The sequence below is a fragment of the Canis lupus genome, chromosome 33 (genome assembly GCF_048164855.1).
Source record: "Canis lupus baileyi chromosome 33, mCanLup2.hap1, whole genome shotgun sequence".
Classification (NCBI taxonomy): Eukaryota; Metazoa; Chordata; class Mammalia; order Carnivora; family Canidae; genus Canis; species Canis lupus.
In genome coordinates, this window is record NC_132870.1 from 32,147,641 (window position 1) to 32,168,570 (window position 20,930).

Here is a 20,930-nt window from a genome sequence, read left to right on the forward strand (position 1 = left end):
GAGACATATCTAGTAAGTAGTTGCTACAATCGATGTCAAAGGGGTTAGTCTGTGTTCTCTAGGATTTTGATGATTTCCTGTCTCACATTTAGGTCTTCTATCAATTTTGAATGTATTTTTCTGTTTGGTGTAAGACAGTGATCCTGTTTCCTTGTTTTGCATGCTGCTGTCCAGTTTTCCCAACACCACTTGTTGAAGAGACTGACTTTTTCCCATTGGATAGTCCTTCTTGCTTTGTTGAAGATGGATTGGCCATATAATTGTGGGTTCATTTCTGAGTTTTCTTTTCTCTCCCATTGATCTATGTGTCTGTTTACATGCCAGTACCATACTGTTTTGATCACTATAGCTTTGTAATATAACTTGAAGCCTAGAATTGTGATGCCTCCAGGTTTGCTTTTCTTTCTCAAGATTGCTTTGGCTATTCGGGGTCTTTTGTGGTTCCACACAAATTTTAGGATTCTTTATTCCAACTCTGAAAAATGTTGGTGGTATTTTGATAAGGATTGCATGAGATGTATAGATTGCATTGGGTAATATAGACATTTTAACAATATTTGTTTTTCTAATCCATGAGCATGGGATGTTGGAACTTCATCAAAATAAAAAGCTTCTGCAAAGTGAAGAAAACAACTAACAAAAAACGGCAACCTATGGAATAGGAGGAGATAATTGCAAATGGCATATCTGATAAAAGGCTAGTATTCAAGATATATAAAGAATTTATAAGGCTTACTATCCAAAAAACAAATATTCCAGTTAAAACATGGGCAGGAGACATGAATAGACATTTTTTCAAAAAAGACATACAAATGGCTTACAGATACATGAAAAGATGCTCAGTATTACCTATCATCCGGGAAATACAAATCAAAACTACAATGAGATACCACCTCACACCAGTCAGAACAGCTAAAATTAACACAGGGGGGAAAAAAGGTGTTGGTGAGGATGCAGAGAAAGGGAATCCCTCTTACACTGTTGGTAGGAATGATAACTGGTGCAGCCACTCTGGAAAACAGTATGGAGGTTCCTCAAAAAGTTAAAAATAGAACCATCCTATGATCTAGCAATTGTACTACTAGGTATTTACCCAAAGGATACAAAAATACCTATTCAAAGGGATACATGCACCCCAATGATGGAAAAAGCCCAAATCCATTAATTGAGGAATGGATAAAGAATATGTGGTATGTGTGTGTATGTATATATAGAGAGAGTATATATAATGAAATATTATTCAGCCATAAAAAGAATGAAATCTTGCCATTTGCAATGATGTGGATGGAGCTAGAGAATATTACACTATGTGAAATAAGTTAGAGAAAGGCAAATACCATGATTTCACTCATGTGCAACTTAAGAAACAAGGCAGGGATCCCTGGGTGGCGCAGCAGTTTGGCACCTGCCTTTGGCCCAGGGCGCGATCCTGGAGACCCGGGATCGAATCCCACGTCGGGCTCCCGGTGCATGGAGCCTGCTTCTCCCTCTGCCTATGTCTCTGCCTCTCTCTCTCTCTCTCTCTGTGACTATCATAAATAAATAAAAATTAAAAAAAAAAAGAAACAAAGCAAATGAACATAGCAGGGGAAGAGAGAGAGGCCAATCATAAGACAGACTCTAAACTACAGAGAACAAACTGAGGGTTGATTGAGGGGATATGGGAGGGGATGAATTAAATGGATGGGGATTAAGGAGTGCACTTGTGATGAGCACTGGGTGTTGTACATAAGTGATGAATCACTAAATTTTTTACCTAAAACTAATATTACACTGTTATCTACCTGGAATTTAAATAAAAATTTGGAGGAAAAAAAGAAATCCTATTCAGACCCAAGTCATGATTTTGTCCCGTGTTGGCTTTGTGAACTTGGATGACACCATCTAATTCTTTCAACTTTAGCCTTCTCATCTGGAAATCTAACCTACCTCATTGAGAAAAAATTTTTTAAAAAAGTAACCGAAACTATTTTAGGATTCTCAAGGGCTCTGCAACTGTGCTTTGTTTATGGTAGGGTTAAGTATTGATGTGATGGTAAGAGTGATAATGTTACTACCTTTTCCATAATCATTAGAATCAAGATGTTAGAAAAAAAAAATTACTACAACAGCAGCATACAAGAGGCTAGATGGGGCATGCTTTCTTGCCATTCAATAAATGACTAGCAAATGCAATTACTAATATTAATATTGGACTTATATACTAAATCCATTCACCTTCTAGGCAGCTGTCCTATTTAACCAGTGAATCTTGCTAGCCCTTCTTTCCAGATTTATAATTCATAAAACATGCCTACCTCATAGAAAACAGTTAACTGAGCTATATGCTCATTCTCATATATACTAAACAAGAAGAGAAACCACAAAAATCATTAAATGGATGTTCTCAAGATTGTGTATCTGATAATTGCAGGAAAATGCTAAACATGAGTTCAAAAAAAAAAAAAAAAACATGAGTTCAATCCTCTTTTCTTGCTAATGGTTCTAATTAAGGCTGTTGGTTCAAAGGCCTAACAGATTATAGAAAAGGAGAGAAGAAACTAACTTAGAATATTAAAAAAAGACACTAGTCTAGCTGTCAGCAAACTGAATTCAAATGCTAGCCTTTCCGTGAAGGAATAGTTATACTTGTATAAGCCACTTTGGCTGTCTGGGCTTCTACAATTACAAATGCATTCATTATTCATTAGCTTGTTTATTCAACAAATATTTCCTGATCATATGCTATACACTAGCCATTGCATTGGTAGGGATTCAGTAGTGAGCAAATATGGGTATAGTCTTCACTATTGCAAAGTTAACACTAAAACAGGTTTCACTGGATTATTTTGAGAATGAAACATGTTAATATACTAAAAAATATTGTTATAATGAACCACATTAAATCCAAAAAAAACCTCACTGTCCACCACTCTTGAATTATTTAATTTTTGAAGCATTTAGAAAAGTATAGAAGATAACATAAACCTACATGTACCTATCCCCTAGTACTGGTTGATCTTACCATATTGCCTCTTTCGGTTTTTCTTTCTTTTTTAAAGCTCTCCTCTCCTCTCCTCTCCCTCTGTTTTTCACCATCTTATTTCCCTTCCTTCTTCCCTAGATAAACATACTGTCCTAAATGTTGTGCTTATTATTCGTATGTGACTTTTTAAAAAACATGTACTGCATTTATCAGTACCTGTATGGTAGTAGCGTGTTTTGGAATTCCACATAAATTGTATTACACTGTAATATCATTCTGTGGCTTGTTTTTCATTAAAGTGTTTATTGATGATTTAAAAAATATTGTAGTTCATTTTTTTCAGTGCTATACAGAAAGAATTGGCAAAATTTTTTTTCTGTAAAGAGACAGATACAAAGTATCAGGGTTTATAAGCCATATAGTCTTTGTAGCACCTACTCTACTGTTGTGGCACAAATGTAGATATAGATGACACATGATACACAAGGATGGCTATGTTCTAATAAAACTTCACTTACAAAAATAGGCAACGGTAGGCTTCATTTGTCAATCTGCTGTTGAACAGTGGTTCTCTTCCTTGGTGGCACACTAGTGTTACTGGGAAGCTTTTTAAAAATACTCCTGCTTGAGTACTGAGACTAGAAGGATTAAATCAAATCTTAGAAGGTGCACCCTGGCACTGGTAGGCTCCCCCTCCTTTTCTCAAGAAATTCCAAGATACTAATAAAAATATTTTACAATTTGAAATCATCTAAATTAATATAGAAATCAATATGTGGATTCACAGATTTAAAATGTACTTTATCCCCTAAATATATTATAAAATTATATAAAACTGCTTGTTAGTAGTATAAGTTGTAATGTGCATCATTCATTAAATCATTCTACTAATTTCCAAATCACTTACTGAATTTCATAAGTTGCTGGTGCAATCTTTTATTTTACATAGGTGTCCCTAGTTAAGTGACACTTGTCTCTTAGTCATAACTTGATATTGGAAACTATGTCAAACTGTTTTAATAAATTCCTCACTAAATTGAAAATCAGTAAGTAACTTGTTATCCCAATACCTAGAGAGGTTCTCTTAATAATTTTAAGAGAATTAAAACCAAGAACCAACTAAAATATTGTTCAGCAGTGAGAGCAAAGTAAAGGTAAGAAAGCCATACAACTATGGCATTTACTGTTAAGATAACCAGAATGCTTTCATACTGGTTGGTAAATAGCTATTGCCCCAAGTCCTTTGGATGTCCCATAGGACATTCCCTCCCCTCTCTCTAAAATCCAGCCATTAGAAGGTTAATGCCTGGCATATAAAGGGGCTTCCAGGACCTTGTTCCAGCCCTGTGATTGGTGTCTATCCTGATTAGTTGGGCCCTGCCTCTGCCAAATTCTACATCCGAGGCACTACCATTGGATGTCCAGGGAACCCCCAAAGAACTGGCCTATTCCTTGCCTGAGTCTATCACTTGACCCAAGTGGTGGTGGGAAGGCCTTGTGGGTTACTGAAAATATATGTAGGTGCCTGTCAGCCTAGAGGCCTACAAGCCAGGTTGCTGGGACTGCCATGTGCTAGCTCCCATAATGCAAAGTTCACCAGCTAAAGTGGGCCTCTATTCCATTGTAACAGCACTTGTACTATGAGAGGCAAATGCCCAGTACCATTCTGGCTCCCTTCCCAATGCTGTGGCCACCTTCTGCAGGCTGGTACCCCTTTGGAGTCACCTTTGAATGGCCACTTAAGGGAACTGTAATCTCCTTAGGACTTTGACTCTGAGAAGCCATGGAGAAACAGAGAAATCACTTAATAGCCAGTAACGAATGCCACCTTTGTCCTTGGCCAAATATTACAAGTTCTTCCAGCACAGAAGACATTCTGTGACAAGAATGAAGCCATGGAGAATGGGCAGACCCATATGGGTAGTTTAGAGCCAAGGGATGCCCTTTTTTAGTACCATACTGATTTTCAGTTTTATTAAATGGGATGATTTTGCTAAAAACCTATTTTATATACCCTCCCTCACAGGCACACATTTGTTTTTATAATAAAAAATCAGGACTAAATTATATACTGCTTGCTCTGTGCAGGCATCACTGTAAAATATATTAGTGCATTTGGATGGATAATAATCATTATCACTCTCATTTTACAAATGGCAATACTAAAACATAGTAAAAACTTTGGTTGAAGAGGTGGGATTTGAAAGCCTACCTAAATGCAGAGCTAGTTGCAATCATTGCAATGCTATGCTCTTTTTTTTTGGATTGTAGGAGGAGGTTCAATCTACTTATGATATTTCAGTAAGAGATAATAGAGATAGCAACTGTGTAAAGATATTAGTAATATAAGAATTAGGAAAAAAATCTAATGGAGGCCAGTATTTCTGTCATCTATGGTTGCATAAAAAATGCCCCCAAAATTATTGCCTTAAAACAACTTACTATTTCTCACTATACTGTGAGGCAATAGGATGGTTCTTCTGCTTCATAAAATATCAGCTAAGATGCTGGACAACTAGAGGGGCTAAATGATCTCACTCCCATAGCTGGCAGTTTGTCTTTGTCTTGGCTGCCAGCTGGAAGCTCAGCAGGAGCTGTCAGCTAGAGCATTTCAGTTCTCCTCCACATGGTCTCTTTATGGCAGCTGGATTCTCAGTCAATTACTAGATATATATACACAAGTTAGGATTGCTATGCTTTCTTAATTAATTCACCTTCTTCTCACAATGAAACAACCCTCTGAAGAGGCTCAGAAAGTCTCCCCAAAATATGCCACTTGGGCATGGGGATTATTTTGAACTAATGGCAATCAAGACCCATTGGCCTCAGGAAAATCTTTACTTCCCTCTTACCTGTATAAAAGAAATAAAAATTTCCCCATTTATGGTGAAATTATGCAATTACAAAGGAAATTTATACCAGAAAGTGGGCCTGTACCAGAAAGAGAACTATTATCAGAGATAACTTTTTACCTAAGAAACTGGTGCATAACAGCACAAGATTGCTTTCCCAGACATCTCTTCTCCCCTTCCTATGAATGGGCTTCCCCCCCCTTGATAACCCGACCTCTGTACTTTTCCTTAACTCAGGATGTTACAGAAACCTCAGTTGTCTGGCTGCCTTTTAAGTTTCATACCTTTTGGGGACTCCCATACATATGTTATTAAGTTTGTTTTTCTGTTAAAATCTGTCTTTTGTCACATTAACTTTTAGACCAGTCACAGAACCTAGAAGGGTAGAATGAAAATTTTTCCTCCTTAAACCTGTTTATCACTAGTAATGTTCTTTATATTGATGTGTAATTTGTCTGATATTAATATAATCACACCAGCTCCATGATTAGTGTTTATATGGTTATATTTTTCTTCATCCCTATTTTTAATCTATGTTTTCACATTAAAAGTACATCACTGTGAACATGTGGTGAAGTCTTTTTTTTTTTTTTTTTACAGTGGGGTGGGGGATCCCTAGCTTTTAATTGGTGTGCTTAGCCCAATTGCATTTAAAGTAATTATTTAGGGATCCCTGGGTGGCGCAGCGGTTTGGCGCCTGCCTTTGGCCCAGGGCATGATCCTGGAGACCCGGGATCGAATCCCACATCGGGCTCCCGGTGCATGGAGCCTGCTTCTCCCTCTGCCTGTGTCTCTGCCTCTCTCTCTTTCTCTCACTATCATAAATAAATAAAAATTTAAAAAAAAATAAAGTAATTATTTATAAGGGGGCACTTGAGTGGCTCAGTCAGTTAAGCATCTGACTGGCTTGGGTCAGGATCCCAGGGTCCTAGGATCAAACCGCACTTCAGGCTTTCTACTCAGTGGAGGAGAGCCTACTTCTCCCTCTCCTTCTGCCTGCCACTCCCTCTGCTTGTGCTCTCTCTGTCCAATAAATAAATAAAATCTTTTTTAAAAATAAAAAATAAAGTACCCATAGAATTGGTTTAAGTCTACCATCTAATTTGCTTTTCATTTGTCCTATCAATACTTCCTTCTTTTTCTCTCTTTTACTGCACTCTTTTGGATTGAGTTCTTTATCATATTTCCTTGCTTTTAATATTCCCCTTTACCTCTTCTATTGGCTGTATAGCTATAACTAGTTGGGGTATGTTTGTGTATGTGTGTAATATAAATTAAAAGACCATTGCAGAAATAAAGGCATTTGAGAGCAGAGATTTTTAAAGAGCTAAACCACTCTGCATAACAATGCAAAGGTTTGCACTGTTGGCAGAGTTGGTTCACTTGGACTTTTTTTGGAGAAATGTTGGGCTTTTAGACATTAAGCTATGATGTGCCTGCAAAATGTTACTCATTCTGATGGAAATATGTTTTCCCTTGAACCACTGTTGAGCACTACATTGCTGCAGCTGGGCTTAGTGAACCTAAATTTTCACTTTATAATGTACATAAATATGTACAAAAGAACTACGCAATGCTGGATCAAGGTAACCTAGACTGGACTATTGTTCTTCTTCTTTTTTTTTTTTTTTTTTTTTGGACTACTGTTCTTTCAGGTATTATTAAGACTAAATATATAAGACTTTAGGAACCATAATGATACTGGATTATTGTATTATGAAGAGAATGTTCTATTAGTGTTCCCAAGACACATATTCCTAGTTGGTAGGGAGTGAGGTCTCCCCATAAATCAGTGAATAATCTTACTTTCAATCATCCTGAAAAGAAGCAGATCATGGGACAGACAACCTGAGAGGTGAATATTTTCCTCCCTGTAGGCCACACTTTCTTAGACCCTGACTTCAAGCAGTGGTATGGAGCATGCCTGAGTGCATGTCTAAGAGGTAGTATTTTGAAAAGGTTAGCATTTTTAACAGAATGCTAGACACATAACTACAAAGGAAAAAATAACTTGTTGATTAACATCTCCTTCAATCTGAGGATAATAAAAACAATAGCTAATATTTATATTATATTTAGGGTATTATAAGTAATTATAGTTATGGTATATATAGTATATTATAGAAATTATGGTATAATCATATTATACTAATATAATAGTATATTATACTTGATATTATACCAAGCCCTTGCTTTTAATATTATACTAAGCACTCAGTTAAATGCTTAATCATTTATTGTTAACAACAAACTCATAAGGTAAATTTTATTATCTCATTATCTGTAAGTTACAGCTATTGTATCTAGTATCCTGCTCTGCTGAATTAAAAGAATGTATTCATGTCCATGTTTGGACCACTGTGGTAATGGAGCACAGAATCCTTCCCCTTGAAGGGACCTCCTAATCCTCAGAAAAACATGATTGTAGCAACTGATCTCAAAACAACAAAAAGTGATTAGTAGCCAATACAGGAATTCTGAGCAAAAAAGGATTGTATTTGGAACCATATAATCCAGAAGACAATTAAAGGTATAGATTGCATGCTGACTCCAGAGTATCCATGAGATAAACTCTTCTTCAACTTCAGAATAAACCACTAGAGAGAAAGGAACTTTGCAAGGCATGGGGAAGGAAAAGTTCCTGCTATTTGGAAGGTGGGTAGATGAGGTCTCTAGCAAGCTGATAAGTGGCCATCACTGTAACTAATCTATGTCTCTTACTGGTAAATTGAATAATCTGCCTGGCAAACCGCCATGAAATTCAATGTTCTAGGTGTGAGAATTAACAGAATATACTTGACTATTGTTTTTACTGATTTCATAGCCATGCCCAAATGTAGGATTACACAATACTGTGCCCTGGCAGAAACACAAGCTTTGTTGTCCAGAGACCTGGAGTTTCTTCATGTCTTGCCTTTAATTCAGTGACTCTGTGCAAATCATTTTAATTGCTCTAGGAGTCTTCTTTCTCATCTATAAAATGAAGTTCACCTGCTTTACAAAACAGCCCTTCCAGTTACAGGGTTTCTCCCTGCTAATTCTGCTTAACTAATAGCAGATCATTCAACTGATTGTTTACAAACTTTTAAAGCTACATTACAACGAAGATAAGATTCTTGATGTCAAATCTGGTGAAAAACTGCATGATAAAGTCCAGTAACCTCTTATGCTTCATAACTTATTTCTGGAAAAACATTAAGTAACTCAACTCATTAGAATCCATCAACATTTAAATCCTCATCACTTTCTAAATGTCTGCATTTACCATCAAATTTAATTAAGCTCACTATCAATTAATCCTTCCTGCTGATAGGACAGATTAAAAAAATTTTCTGATTATTTTAAAAATTTGAGAAAACATAAAGAAAAAAATTCCCCCAAATCCACATTCTTTTTTTTCACATTCTTGATATAACTATTATTGTTATTTACCAAATAGCTCTTATTTTCCCCTAGGAATATATGTAAGAAAGAATGTCTATGTATTTAAGAATGTATATGCTTTGTTTTAAACATGATTTGGAACACACATTATATATAATTTTCTATCCTAATTTTTTTCATACATTATTCTGCAGCATTTTGCCATGCTATTAGTTTTTTTCAAAATAGATTTCAAATGGTTATATAATATTATAAGACCAAACCAGCAAATTTAACCATCCTTCAATTATTGAACATTAAGTTTGTTTCTGGCTCTTGACATATTTCCAAACGATTTTTCAGAATGAGTTTCACTATCCCCAGTTCAGGAGAATACTATTTCACTGTCTACTTGCAAAAACTGAAAATTTCATTTGTAAATTTTTGTCAACCTGACAAACAATAACTTTTCTTTGTGTTTGATTTGCATTGTTTTGATTAGTGAGGTCAAGTTTTAAATGTTTTAATCATTTGTACTGATTCTGAGGATCGTTCATATCCTCAACAGAGTCAGATCTACTTTTTTTTTTTAAGATTTATTTATTCATGAGAGAGAGAGAGAGAGAGAGGCAGGCAGAGACACAGGCAGAGGGAGAAGCAGGCTCCATGCCCGGAGCCCGACGCGGTAACTCAATCCCAGGACTCCAGGACCACGCCCTGGGCCAAGGGCAGGCACTAAACGGCTGAGCCACCCAGGGATCCCCCCAGATCTACTTTTAATAGAGGCTTATACGAATGCCTAAAGCAAAAAGTATCCATCAAGTGTCCATAGTTGCGTTAATTGTGGTGTCACAAATGCAATTGTGAAAAATAATAGAGAAATCACCACATATATCCTTTACCCAGTTTTCCTCAATGGTAATATCTTGCAAAACTGCAACGTAGTATCACAAATAGAAAACTGACATTGACACAGCCAGGACACGGGTTTTCCATCACCACAAGGATCCATTCCCTCCTCCTAACCCCTGGCAACCACATAAGCTGTTCTCTGTTCCTATAATTTTGTCATTTTTAGAATGTTATATAAATGGAATTATACAATATGCAAGCTTTTGAGACTGGCTTTTCAATTCCATATAATCTGTAGATTCATTTAATTTGCGTGTATCCATTTGATATAGCATGTTCCTTTTTCTTGCTGAGTAGTATTCCACAGCTTTCTTTAGAGCTTTATAGTTGAAGTTTTAAAGATTTCACAAATATATTTGCTTGATTTTAGGGGCTGAAAGAGGGACAGAGAAAATGGGTGGGCAATATCAGGAAGATAAACCGTGAGAGACTCCTAACTCTGGGAAACGAACAAGGGGCAGTGGAAAGGGAGGCGGGCAGGGGGATGGAGTGACTGGGTGACGGGCACTGAGGGGGGCACTTGATGGGATGAGCACTGGGTGATATGCTCTATGTTGGCAAATCGAACTCCAATAAAAAAATACAAAAAAAAAAAAAAAAAGAAAAGAAAATATAGTTGCTATTTAGGGAGTCATTTAGTCATTCCACTAACAATCACTGGCTGCAGCCTACTGAGCCAAATATATACTTACGCACTTAATTACAAAAACGACTAAGACCCGAATAAGGTCAAAATTATTTAGGTAGCAGTTCTAAAATCGAAACCCAGGTCGGCCTAGATAGATTTCAGGAAACAAGTAAATGAATAGCTCAAAGAACATTTTTTTTCATCAAATAACAATTTTCTAAAATGTAACAATTTTCCTAGGGTAAATGAATGCAGGCTTAAAAATATCTGTTTGTTTCTTTTTTTAAAGGCATTTTTATCCAAAGGACGAGGTGTTTTATTAAACCACGCCTTATACCCGATTTCCCCACCCCTAAATTCGATTGTCAGGCCAACCACCACGTCTCTCTCCACCTACTAGAGTTCCCGGCCGCACGCTTGGATCCTCAACGCTGGTGCCCCTGAGAAACCCGGGCCCTCTTACTGCTTCTGGACAACACCCCCCCCCGAAATTATTTGAAGATTTGATTTTAAACAAAACAAAAAGAGGCCAGTAGGTCGCCATTAAAAAGTCTCTCTAAAATACTCAACAACAAAAAATAAAACATAAAAATAAAATAAAATAAAATACTCAACAGTACGGGGGGAGAAAAGCAAACTAGAGACCAGACGAGAGAAAAATTCTTGGTGGGTTCAAAACTTCAACGAGCCCCCTGGCTGCCACTCACGGTGCCGTGTTAACAAGACCTGAGCACACGCCCCACGGAGGAGCGCCCGTCCGCACACCCGACGACTCCCGGCCTTGGGCTCCAGCCGAGCTGCTCACAAGGCTTTGGTACAAAGTTCGAAGGCTCAGCCCTAACCGTCGCGACACAAAACGTTCAGGACCTAGAGGCGGGAAAAGCGAGGAGAAAGAGATTTCTAGTCAGGTCAAGGTCCAACGAAACAAAACACCCCCCCACGCGGGAATTGAACCCGCCGCAAGGCCGAAGCCGCGGACACCGGCGCTTGTGGAAGTGACGTAAGAACCGGTGGCCGGAGGAGGCGGGGCCGCGGAGGGCGGGCGCCCTATTAGCGCCCGGGAGCGGCCGGGGGTGTGGCAGCGTCGGCCGCGAGGCGCCGGCCCGGGCGCGCGGGAGGGCGGGGCCTGAGCGCGCCGGTCGCGCGGACTGGCTTCCTTCAGCGGCTGGAGGCGGTCACTAGTGCTCGGCTGGGGTCCCGAGGCGGGCAGGCGGCCATGCGGACGGCCGGGGAGTGCAAAGCCCTGAGCCCGACACTCCTCCCTCGAGCGGCGGCGGCGTGGTGGCCGCTGGAGTAGCCGCTGCCTTTGTTCCGAGCGCCCAGCCTCCCGTCACCCGGCCCCTCACGCCGCCGCGCTCCGGCTGGCCCGCCCTCGGTCCCCGAAGCCTCATTCGGCTCGTGCCGCGCGGATGCGGATGCGGCTGCCGGGCCTGAGTGTGGGCTTGGAGCGGGAGGAGGAGCAGCAGCGGCGGCGCCTGGGCGGCATGCGATGGGGAACTGCTGCTGGACGCAGTGCTTCGGGCTCCTCCGCAAGGAAGCGGGGCGGCTGCAACGTGTAGGAGGCGGTGGAGGGTAAGCCCGCCGGGGGGAGGGGCCGGGCTCCTGCTGGCCCCTGGCGTTCGGCCCCTCGCGGGGAACCCCGTTCGCTGCCTTGGCTGCAACCGCTTGGCGTAGGCCGGGAGCCCCTCCGCCCTCGCGACTTGCCGGGCGTCGAGCAGGTGGTCGGAGGGGAGGCCCCGAGCCCGAGGGGCCTCCCAGGGCAAGAGCGGGAGAAGGGGGCGGGCGTCGTCGCTCTTGCCGCCTCCCGCAAGGCTCCCTCCGGTCGCGCGGCCACACGGGGCGGGAGCCCTGAAGGGCATCATCTCCGGGAAGCCTGAGGCCCCTTCTCACGAGAGGGCAGTGGGGCCGGCGACACAACGACCCGGACACACCCTGCGTCGGGCTGGGGCTTGATGCCAGAGGTGGCAGCTCCGGATTTGATCCTCCCTTTGGCTCTGACAGAGCCGCGGAGAACCTGGCCCCAGAAAGTTAGGTACCACAGAGGGAATTTGAGTAAAAGTCATCTGGATGCTGTAGTACAATACGGTTCCGGACATTGAGTTAACTCTTTGACGTGGACGAAGACTTGACGAATTGCAAGGTTTCCAGTGGGCAGTCGCATTCTTGGTACCGGTAACCAGAGAAGCAGTGCGTAGCTTTTCCGTATTAGTTTTTTTGGTTATTTCCAGAGAAATGCTGTGCTGTGATGACTACCCATAAGCTCTGTAAGAAGAGAGAAGTAAAATAATAATAATAATTAATAATAACAATAATAATAAAGGAGTAAGTCTTTCAGAACCTTACTTCGCTTGTTTAAAACTGGCATATGTAAAACCGACCTGCGTAGGTTTTTCTACCCACAGCATCCATAGGATAATAGAATTTCATGATATTCCGGTTTTTGCGGGGTTTTTTTTTTGTTTGTTTGTTTCTTAGGGTATTGAGAAAAATTAGAACAGATTCCTTTGAAGCTGGCTTTGTTGTTGTGAAATGTTTCCCAGAAATTTAGACTTTGAATCAAAAACCGGAAGCAAACCGCTTTATGTAAGGAATAAGACTTTTTTGCACTTTATGGAACAGATTGCCGAGTTTTCAGGATCTGTCTCATTTTAAACGACGTTAATAGGCAATAAGGCGTTCTGAATACACAAACTGAAGCTACACGATTTATAATTTGGATCTTACATGTGATTCACTGATTTTAGTTCATTAATTGCGTTCATGGAGTCACCTCTCTGGTACAAAGTAGCCAAGATTATAGACTAAGTATACCTGAATGGAAAAATAAGGAGTTAAAAATTTTGTGCCTGGTTTAATATTTTGATTTCCCTGACTTAAGAGCTATTATTGTCAAAGGGGAACATGACAGCTGTTTTTATCATGTCAGAGAGAATCGTCTAATTTATTTCTGATTTTTGTGTGCAGGTGTACCTGTGTAGTCAAGCGTGCATAAATTTGTTTGCCTAAAGACTAAATACCACAAAGTCTCTGGCTTTGTTAATATTTTATTTGTAGTTCTGTTGTAGCTTGTTAAATCCCTATTGTAGAAATGGGGTCTTATACTCTAATTGGGTAAGCAAAAATCGTTTGTATTTGATTTTGAACTACGGTGTGGTATCTGGGATTTTTGTTTTGTTCTTTCATTGTGATTTTACAAACTAATTATGTTTTCCTTAGAGGGTAGTGTTAAAATTGTGGATTTTACTCCCTGAGCAGGTGAGCTTGGCAGCATAGGGAAGGGGCTGAGAGAAGACAGTGGATTAGTGTGTTAATTGTCTGTAGATATGTCAAAAACATATTAGTTGGATCTCTATTCTTTTGTTATGGACAAAATGTAAACAAACAAACCTTGTTGAAACAATGAACATCTGGGGGTGTGGACACTGTCATCTAAAACCATATTTTGGTGATACTGATACTGTTTGTTTCAGTTCATAAACAGAAGTTTAGGCAGTTCACTTACTTGAATATTCTGAATAACTTACTGTTTTACATTAATTTTAACATTATTTTAAGAGCCTCCAGTAAGCATGCAAGGACAGGTAGATATAGTTAATTTTTATTTACAGAATAAAGTTCAACTTTGCCTCTCATTTTAGTTGCTTTTCTGTTTTCTTAATCACCTGGTAATTCGGATTTTCTTTTAGGTTTAGGTCTAAACAGTTAAGTAATCTTTCGTCTAGGGGCATAAAATTTAGGGATGATCACAAAGACTTCATCTGATTTATATTTGTCACTGTAATGGCCACAGGTAGAATAATCCTGGGCTTTCTTAGACTGTTTTAAGCCGGACATCACAAGAATGCTTTATGATCTAGAGCCTTAGCCTGATAGATTTCTCAAGGGCATCTCAAAAGTCAGATCACTCAGTTTTCACTATCCAGTTTCAAAACCAGAATTACTAATGTTTTAGTTTATAAGATATTAGAGAATTCTGGGTTTTACATTCTAGAATATCTTTCACTAGTCATATTAATATGAGAATAGAGATATGTCAGGAACCTTGCTACTAATAAAATTATTTGGTGATTAAAGCAAAGAGAGTTAAATATCTTTAAGGAATAAAATTTAGAAGTCCTAATGAGTCATCCTTTTTCACTATAGGGAGTTTTGTTTACCAACACATTTTTAGAGGGCTCCACCTGCTGGTCGGTTTTTAGGTAGTATAGAAATCTTTTGTATAGATATTTTTGGTGTTAGTTTTTTCTCAAACTGAAGACTCATTTGTGTTTTGTTGTGTTGTATTTTAATTATCATTTTTATCTTGCCGTATAATTCCACACAGTGGTTCCAGTTTTGTTGGCTTTTAGGCTCCTGTGGCAAGTTGCCTTCAGACAAAGTTTACAGTGATTTTTCATTTTCTTTCCTGGTTTAAAAAAATATATATATATATATATATATGTATGTATATATATTAGAAATAGCTGCCAGCATTCAGTTACTTCCTATGCAGGCTCTGTTATAGGTACTTTACATTATCTCCTTTATTCCTCACCACAATCCTGTGAGGAAGATAAGTACTATTATATACATTACAGATTGAAAACTGAAGCGTGGAAAGTTTAACTTCCTCAGGATAGCTGAACTGGGATTGAGCTCTGAATTCAGAGCCTTTATCCTTAAACACTAATAGCTCATGGCTCTTTATTTTGTAGGTAATATATGCATACATCTGAAAAACTTGGCAATTCTGTGGGATAAAACTATTCTTTTCTTGAAACTATGGACTTGACCTCTGCCACATCATTTTTATTATTTTCCTGTGTCTGTCCTGACCTTACTCCGTTTGCCTATTGAATACAAAATTATTCTTTGTCTCTTCTTTGCTTTAGTTAGTTCCCTTCACACATATACCCACCCCTGAAGAAATCTCATCCATTCCTATGATTTCAACCACCACAACTTCCAAATATGACGTTCTCTGAACAGATCTCTTTTCAAAGGTTCAATACCATATATTCAGTTGCCTACTGAAGGGATACACTAGGATATATGAAGCCTCCTCAGATTGGCCTATCTCAAATATCTGATATCTGTGTTCCAACAGATATCTAGAATAGATAGGTCTTTTCCTCAAAATTTCTTTTTCCTATGTTCTGTGTATTCTCTCATTCCCTTAACAGTTACATTTATGGTTTTCCAAGCTACAAACTCAACTTCATAGTCCTCTACCTCTTTCTCATCAACTAAGTTAGTCTCTCCTTAATACATACTGAAGCCATCCAATTCCTTTGTTGGTACTTGTGTCTTAAACTTTGTCTTTCGAGTCAAATCTCCCCTTCTTCTCGACTGTGCTTCCCTCTTGTATCTCTCATACTTCAGTCCCATCTTCCCTTTCTGTTATTGAAGCTAGGCTTTCTAAAACCCATACTAGATCATACCATGCCCTTGCTTAACCACATTCTCTGTGTCCTATTTCCTACAGCTAACTTGCTCAGGCTTTTTCCCTTCTATGACAGATGATGAGTTGCATGGCATTCAGATGTGTGACATAATATCCATTTGTATGCTCAGGATTTTATGCAGTTTCCTTGTTTGGGGATAATTCTTTGTTCTCCAATTCAGAAAATAATGTCAGAATACAAATCAGTGAGAATAACATTAAAAGGAAAACAATTACTCTATTCTAATTTTAAAAAACTTAAACTCATTCATAAACCTTCATATCTTAACTTTTTTGATAAATGATAACCTTCCATTCATTGAGAGTAATATCAAATTTAAACTCCTGACAAGGGTGCGTGTGTTGCTCAGTCCATATGTGTTTGAGACTTGATTTTGGCTCAGGTCATGTTCTCAGGGTTGTGGGATCAAGCCCCATCAGATTATCTCTCCCTCTCAATTTATCCCTCCTATCCGCAGCATGTGTGCTCTCTCACTCAATAAATAAACAAACCAACTCCCAACGAGATAACCTAATCTTAGTCTATTATACCAGCCTAATTGTGTTTTCTAATGATATTTTTCCTAGAATATACCGTTAAAATTGTAGATTTTACTTCTACTCACATGAGCTTGGCAGCATAGGCAGGGAAAATCAGTGAAAGTATTCTCTGCCATTCTTTCACTTGCCACATCCCCAGTATACTATATACTAGGTAGACCATATGCATTCTTGTTTTCCTGAAATACAGTGTTTTCTCATCCTTGCCTTTGTGTGGAATATTTCTTCCTTTCCTGTTGTTGGTGAGCTTTTACTTATCCTTAAGTATTGCTTTTTCTTTGAAACCTGCTCCAGCCCCCTGAGACAATATAATCTCCCTGAGGAAATAGTATTTTCTATGGGCTTAAATCTGCTTTATGACAGGGATTGGCAAGCTTTTCCTGTAAAGGGACAGATAATATGTATTTTAGGCTTTGCAGTCTTTCTTGAAACTACTCAACTTTGCTGTATTAGCACAGAAACACAGACAATATGTAAACAAGTATATGTGACTGTGTTACAATAAAACTTCACCTTTCAGAAACAGGCATTGGACCAGATTTGGCCCAATGGACCACAGTTTGCTGATTTTTAGCATCTTCCATGGTATGGGTTGAGAGCTCCTCAAGGTCAGGGACTCTGCTTTATCTTTATCTCTCTCTATTCTCAGTGTCTTGTGTTTGTTGAATGAATAGCCAGAGTATTATTTTTGAACTTTTGAGATAGAAAACAGTATTCTCTTATCCTTCTTTTTCTTTTAGGCAATTGACTTTGGCAACAACATCATTCATTCACAGAGTTAAAAATATATCCTACCAGTTTTATGTTGATTTAGTTAAAAAAAAAAAATGACCGTATAGAGTACCAATGAGAATTTAATATTTTATCATTATATGTGTTGCTAAAATGATAATCAATAGTGTCATTATTGAGAGATTTAGTTTGGTTTTCTGCGTGTTTGCCAGCTTTGAAAATACATATGAGATATTTCTCTTGAAATTTCAGAAATTAGGAAGGAAAACAGTAGATTTAAATGGATATGAATCTCTGAATATTCTGTATTTTATCTTAAAGACTCCCCCAGAGCTCTGTTCTGAGCCTCACTCTGTTCTTCCTTAATGTATTTTTTCTTCTTTAATGTACTTTTTCTGGGTAATGGCATGAAAACACATGGCTTTACCTATTATGTGCATACTAATGAGCCTGGTCAACTCAGTGTTAGCTCTGAAATACCAGATTGCCCACTCAGTATTTCCATTTGGTTTATCAAACATAACTTCAAATTCAGTTCGTAAAGCTGAGCTCATCTTTCTTTCCTTCCTAGCCGTTTCCTCATTTTTTTCTTTTTTAAAGCCCCAACCATTTCTGCTACTTTGTGTGCTACCTTGTGAGTGGCAAAAAATGTATAGTCACCTAAGCCATGAGAATCATGTTAAACTCCTCCCTTTCATTTTGCTACAAATCCAGGTTGCCAAATCCTGTAGATTATACCTTCTGAATGCCCCTACCTACATCTTTCCAACTTCTACATCATCGTTGCCTTTGTACAGATGCTTCCGTCTTCTAAATTTGTAGCTCTTTCTGTGGCTGATACCTTTTTGAGTTTATGTCTCTCTAATTTGAAAACCTAAAAGAAAGAAACATAAACTTACTTAGACTCCTGCATCTTCTGTAGCTACTACCCCATTTCCTGTCCTTTCCCTTTAACAACCTAAAAAATTCTTGATATCTCCATTTCCTCACTTCTCACTCAGTTTGCGAGACAGCTAAAATTCATTCTCCCAGCCACTGCTGCCTTTGTTGCGCTCCACCTGCATAACATCAAAACAGCCATCACAATCCAGTAGGTATTAGTAATCCTTACTGTACTTGATCTTTTAGCTGCATTTGATGTTGTTGGCTCATCCCTTAGCTCCTGTAATTTCCCACTCACCATATTTTATATCTGCCTCCCTGGGTAGTGCAATTTAAATTGATCTATCTTCCCTATCTCGTATGAATGTCCATTTTCCTCGCTTCAGTCATTAAATGTTGGAGTCCTTCAGAACTGAACTAGAAACAAAACAAAACAAAACTGAACTAGATTCTTCTCCTACTCTACTTTTCTTAAAGCATTGGATGCATGTAGTCACTAATCTAGGAGCATCTTTGTGTTCTCCATCATCCCACATTTCTTAGTCAATCCTCATAACCAGATTTTTTTTGGTACCTCATAGTTTTTCAGCCTACCCATTTCTCTCACTACTGCCCCCTTGTCCCAAACTGTCCTCATCTCTTGCCTAGATTTCCAATACTCTGTGTTAAAGTAATACTATTCCTCATTCACCAATTTCTGACACTGCTTTAAGCTCTCATAGCACTTACCACTCCATGAGTTTGTAAAATCTGAATATTTGTTTGTTTGTTGTCTGTTCCCCTTTAATGAAGTATAAATTTTATGAGGTCGGAGACTTATATTTATTTATTTCTATATATCCAGTATAGCAACAGTGGTTGCCTCATATTAGGCACTCAATAAATATTTCTTGACTGAGTGGGTAGATTACCTTTGGATCCATCCACCCACATCTATTTCTGACCTTTATCAGTTGATCATATATTTTGGAGTCAGAGTAATCATAAGTGCAAATCTGTAATACAAACACAGTTTAAAATTCTTCAGTGGCGTCTTGTAGGTTTCAAGGCTTTACATTATCTATTCTTTGCCTTCCTTTTTGGGGGGTGGGGGGACCTCACCTGTGTTATACTCTACCTTGAATCCATTTCTTTTTACTTAGGTAACTCCTGCTCATCTTATAGATGCCAGGTGAAGGATTATTTCCCACAGAAGGCTTCCTAAACCACCTTCTACTCTCAGGGGATAAGTCATCATACCATCATTGAATCATCTTCCTTTTCTTCTGAGCACTTCTTCAGGTTTTTATTATACCTGACATAGTGTAATTATTTGGTTAATATCTGTTTTCTGCTTTCAACGTAAAGGAAGAAGTCCATGACTTTTTTTTTTTTTTTTTTTTTGCTGACCATTGAATACTCAGCTCCAAGTTATATGCATAGTATGTCCTATGTAGGCAATAAATACTTGATCACAGAATGAGTATGCTTCTTAAATGTATCTTACTCTTTTCATTCCCCCTTGCCTTTGGTACCTGCTACGCCCTGAAGCATTCTTTTTTTACTACTTGGCCTGGCTAATTCCCCTTCCAGCTGATTTTTGATGCCCTTCATCTGAACATGTGCCATTCAAAGCACAGTGGTTGTTAATTTACCTCTGCATCCATCCCATTAGATCCTAAGCCTCTTGGATACATGGCTCTATTTTTATTCAGTTTTGTACTTTAACAAAAAGCTATGCCTGTCATTCAGTAATCCAGGGAACTTCAGTTAGAATTAGAAAGTTCAATATCATAGATATATAAGTAGCAACAATTTCTAAAAGAAGGTAGTCAACAATTTCAGATGCTACACACAGATTACAAAGGATGAATGAGAAAGAACCAAAAGACCTCTAAAGTCCTTTCTAGTTACTAGTTTCCTCTAAATCAAGCCCCTAATAAACAGCAGTGACCTTCATACCACGCATCCTTTTTGACCATAATACTATGAACCTAGAACTCAACCACAAGGAAAAGTTTGGAAAGACCACAAATACATGAAGGTTAAATAACATGCTACTACACAATGAATGAGTGAAGCAAACAATCAAAGAAGAAATAAAAAAATTCATGGAAACAAATGAAAACGAAAAGATGATAGTTCAAAACCTCTGAGATGGAGCAAAAGCAGTTCTAGAAGAAGTTTATAGCAATTCAGGCCTACCTCAAGAAGCAAGAAAAATCTCAAACAACGTAACCTTGCACCTAAAGGAGCTAGCAAAAGAACAACAAACAAAACCCAAAACCAGCACAGGGAAGGATTTACAAAGATTAAAGCAGAAATAAATGATATATAAACTTCCAACAACAACAATAGAACAGATTACTGAAACCAGGAGGTGGTTCTTTGAAAAAAAATCAACAAAATCGATAAGCCTTTAGCTAGACTTATCAAGAAAAAACAGGATTCAAGCAAAATTGCAAATGAGAGAGGAGAATTAATAGAAATACAACTGTAAGAGAATATTATGAAAAATTATATGCCAACAAATTGGACAACCCAGAAGAAATGGATAAATTTCCAGAAACATATAACCTACCAAAGCTGAAGCAGGAAGAAATAGAGAATTTAAATGGACTGATTATCAGCAAA

The 20,930-nt window shown here is 38.4% G+C and overlaps 1 protein-coding gene and 1 long non-coding RNA gene across 10 annotated transcripts in view; one reads left to right on the top strand and one right to left on the bottom strand.

The window, feature by feature from the left end:
• Positions 1-11,733, bottom strand: part of LOC140623998 (uncharacterized) — a 47,325-nt gene extending 35,592 nt beyond the window's left edge. The window contains exon 1 of one of the 2 annotated variants that reach the window (XR_012023561.1): positions 3,182-11,733. This is a non-coding gene — a long non-coding RNA (uncharacterized lncRNA). The remainder of the gene's footprint in view (positions 1-3,181) is intronic. The other variant, XR_012023562.1, reaches the window with a different exon arrangement.
• Positions 11,734-11,846: 113 nt separating this feature from the next.
• Positions 11,847-20,930, top strand: part of AP1AR (adaptor related protein complex 1 associated regulatory protein) — a 42,862-nt gene continuing 33,778 nt past the window's right edge. For 2 of the 8 annotated variants that reach the window (XM_072810424.1, XM_072810425.1), the window contains exon 1: positions 11,849-12,292. In XM_072810424.1, coding sequence (XP_072666525.1) covers positions 12,210-12,292 — 83 coding nt within the window. In that variant the 5' untranslated portion in view covers positions 11,849-12,209. Of the gene's footprint in view, positions 12,293-12,440; positions 12,908-20,930 lie in introns of those variants that run through there. The other 6 variants (XM_072810428.1, XM_072810429.1, XM_072810426.1 and 3 more) reach the window with 5 other exon arrangements.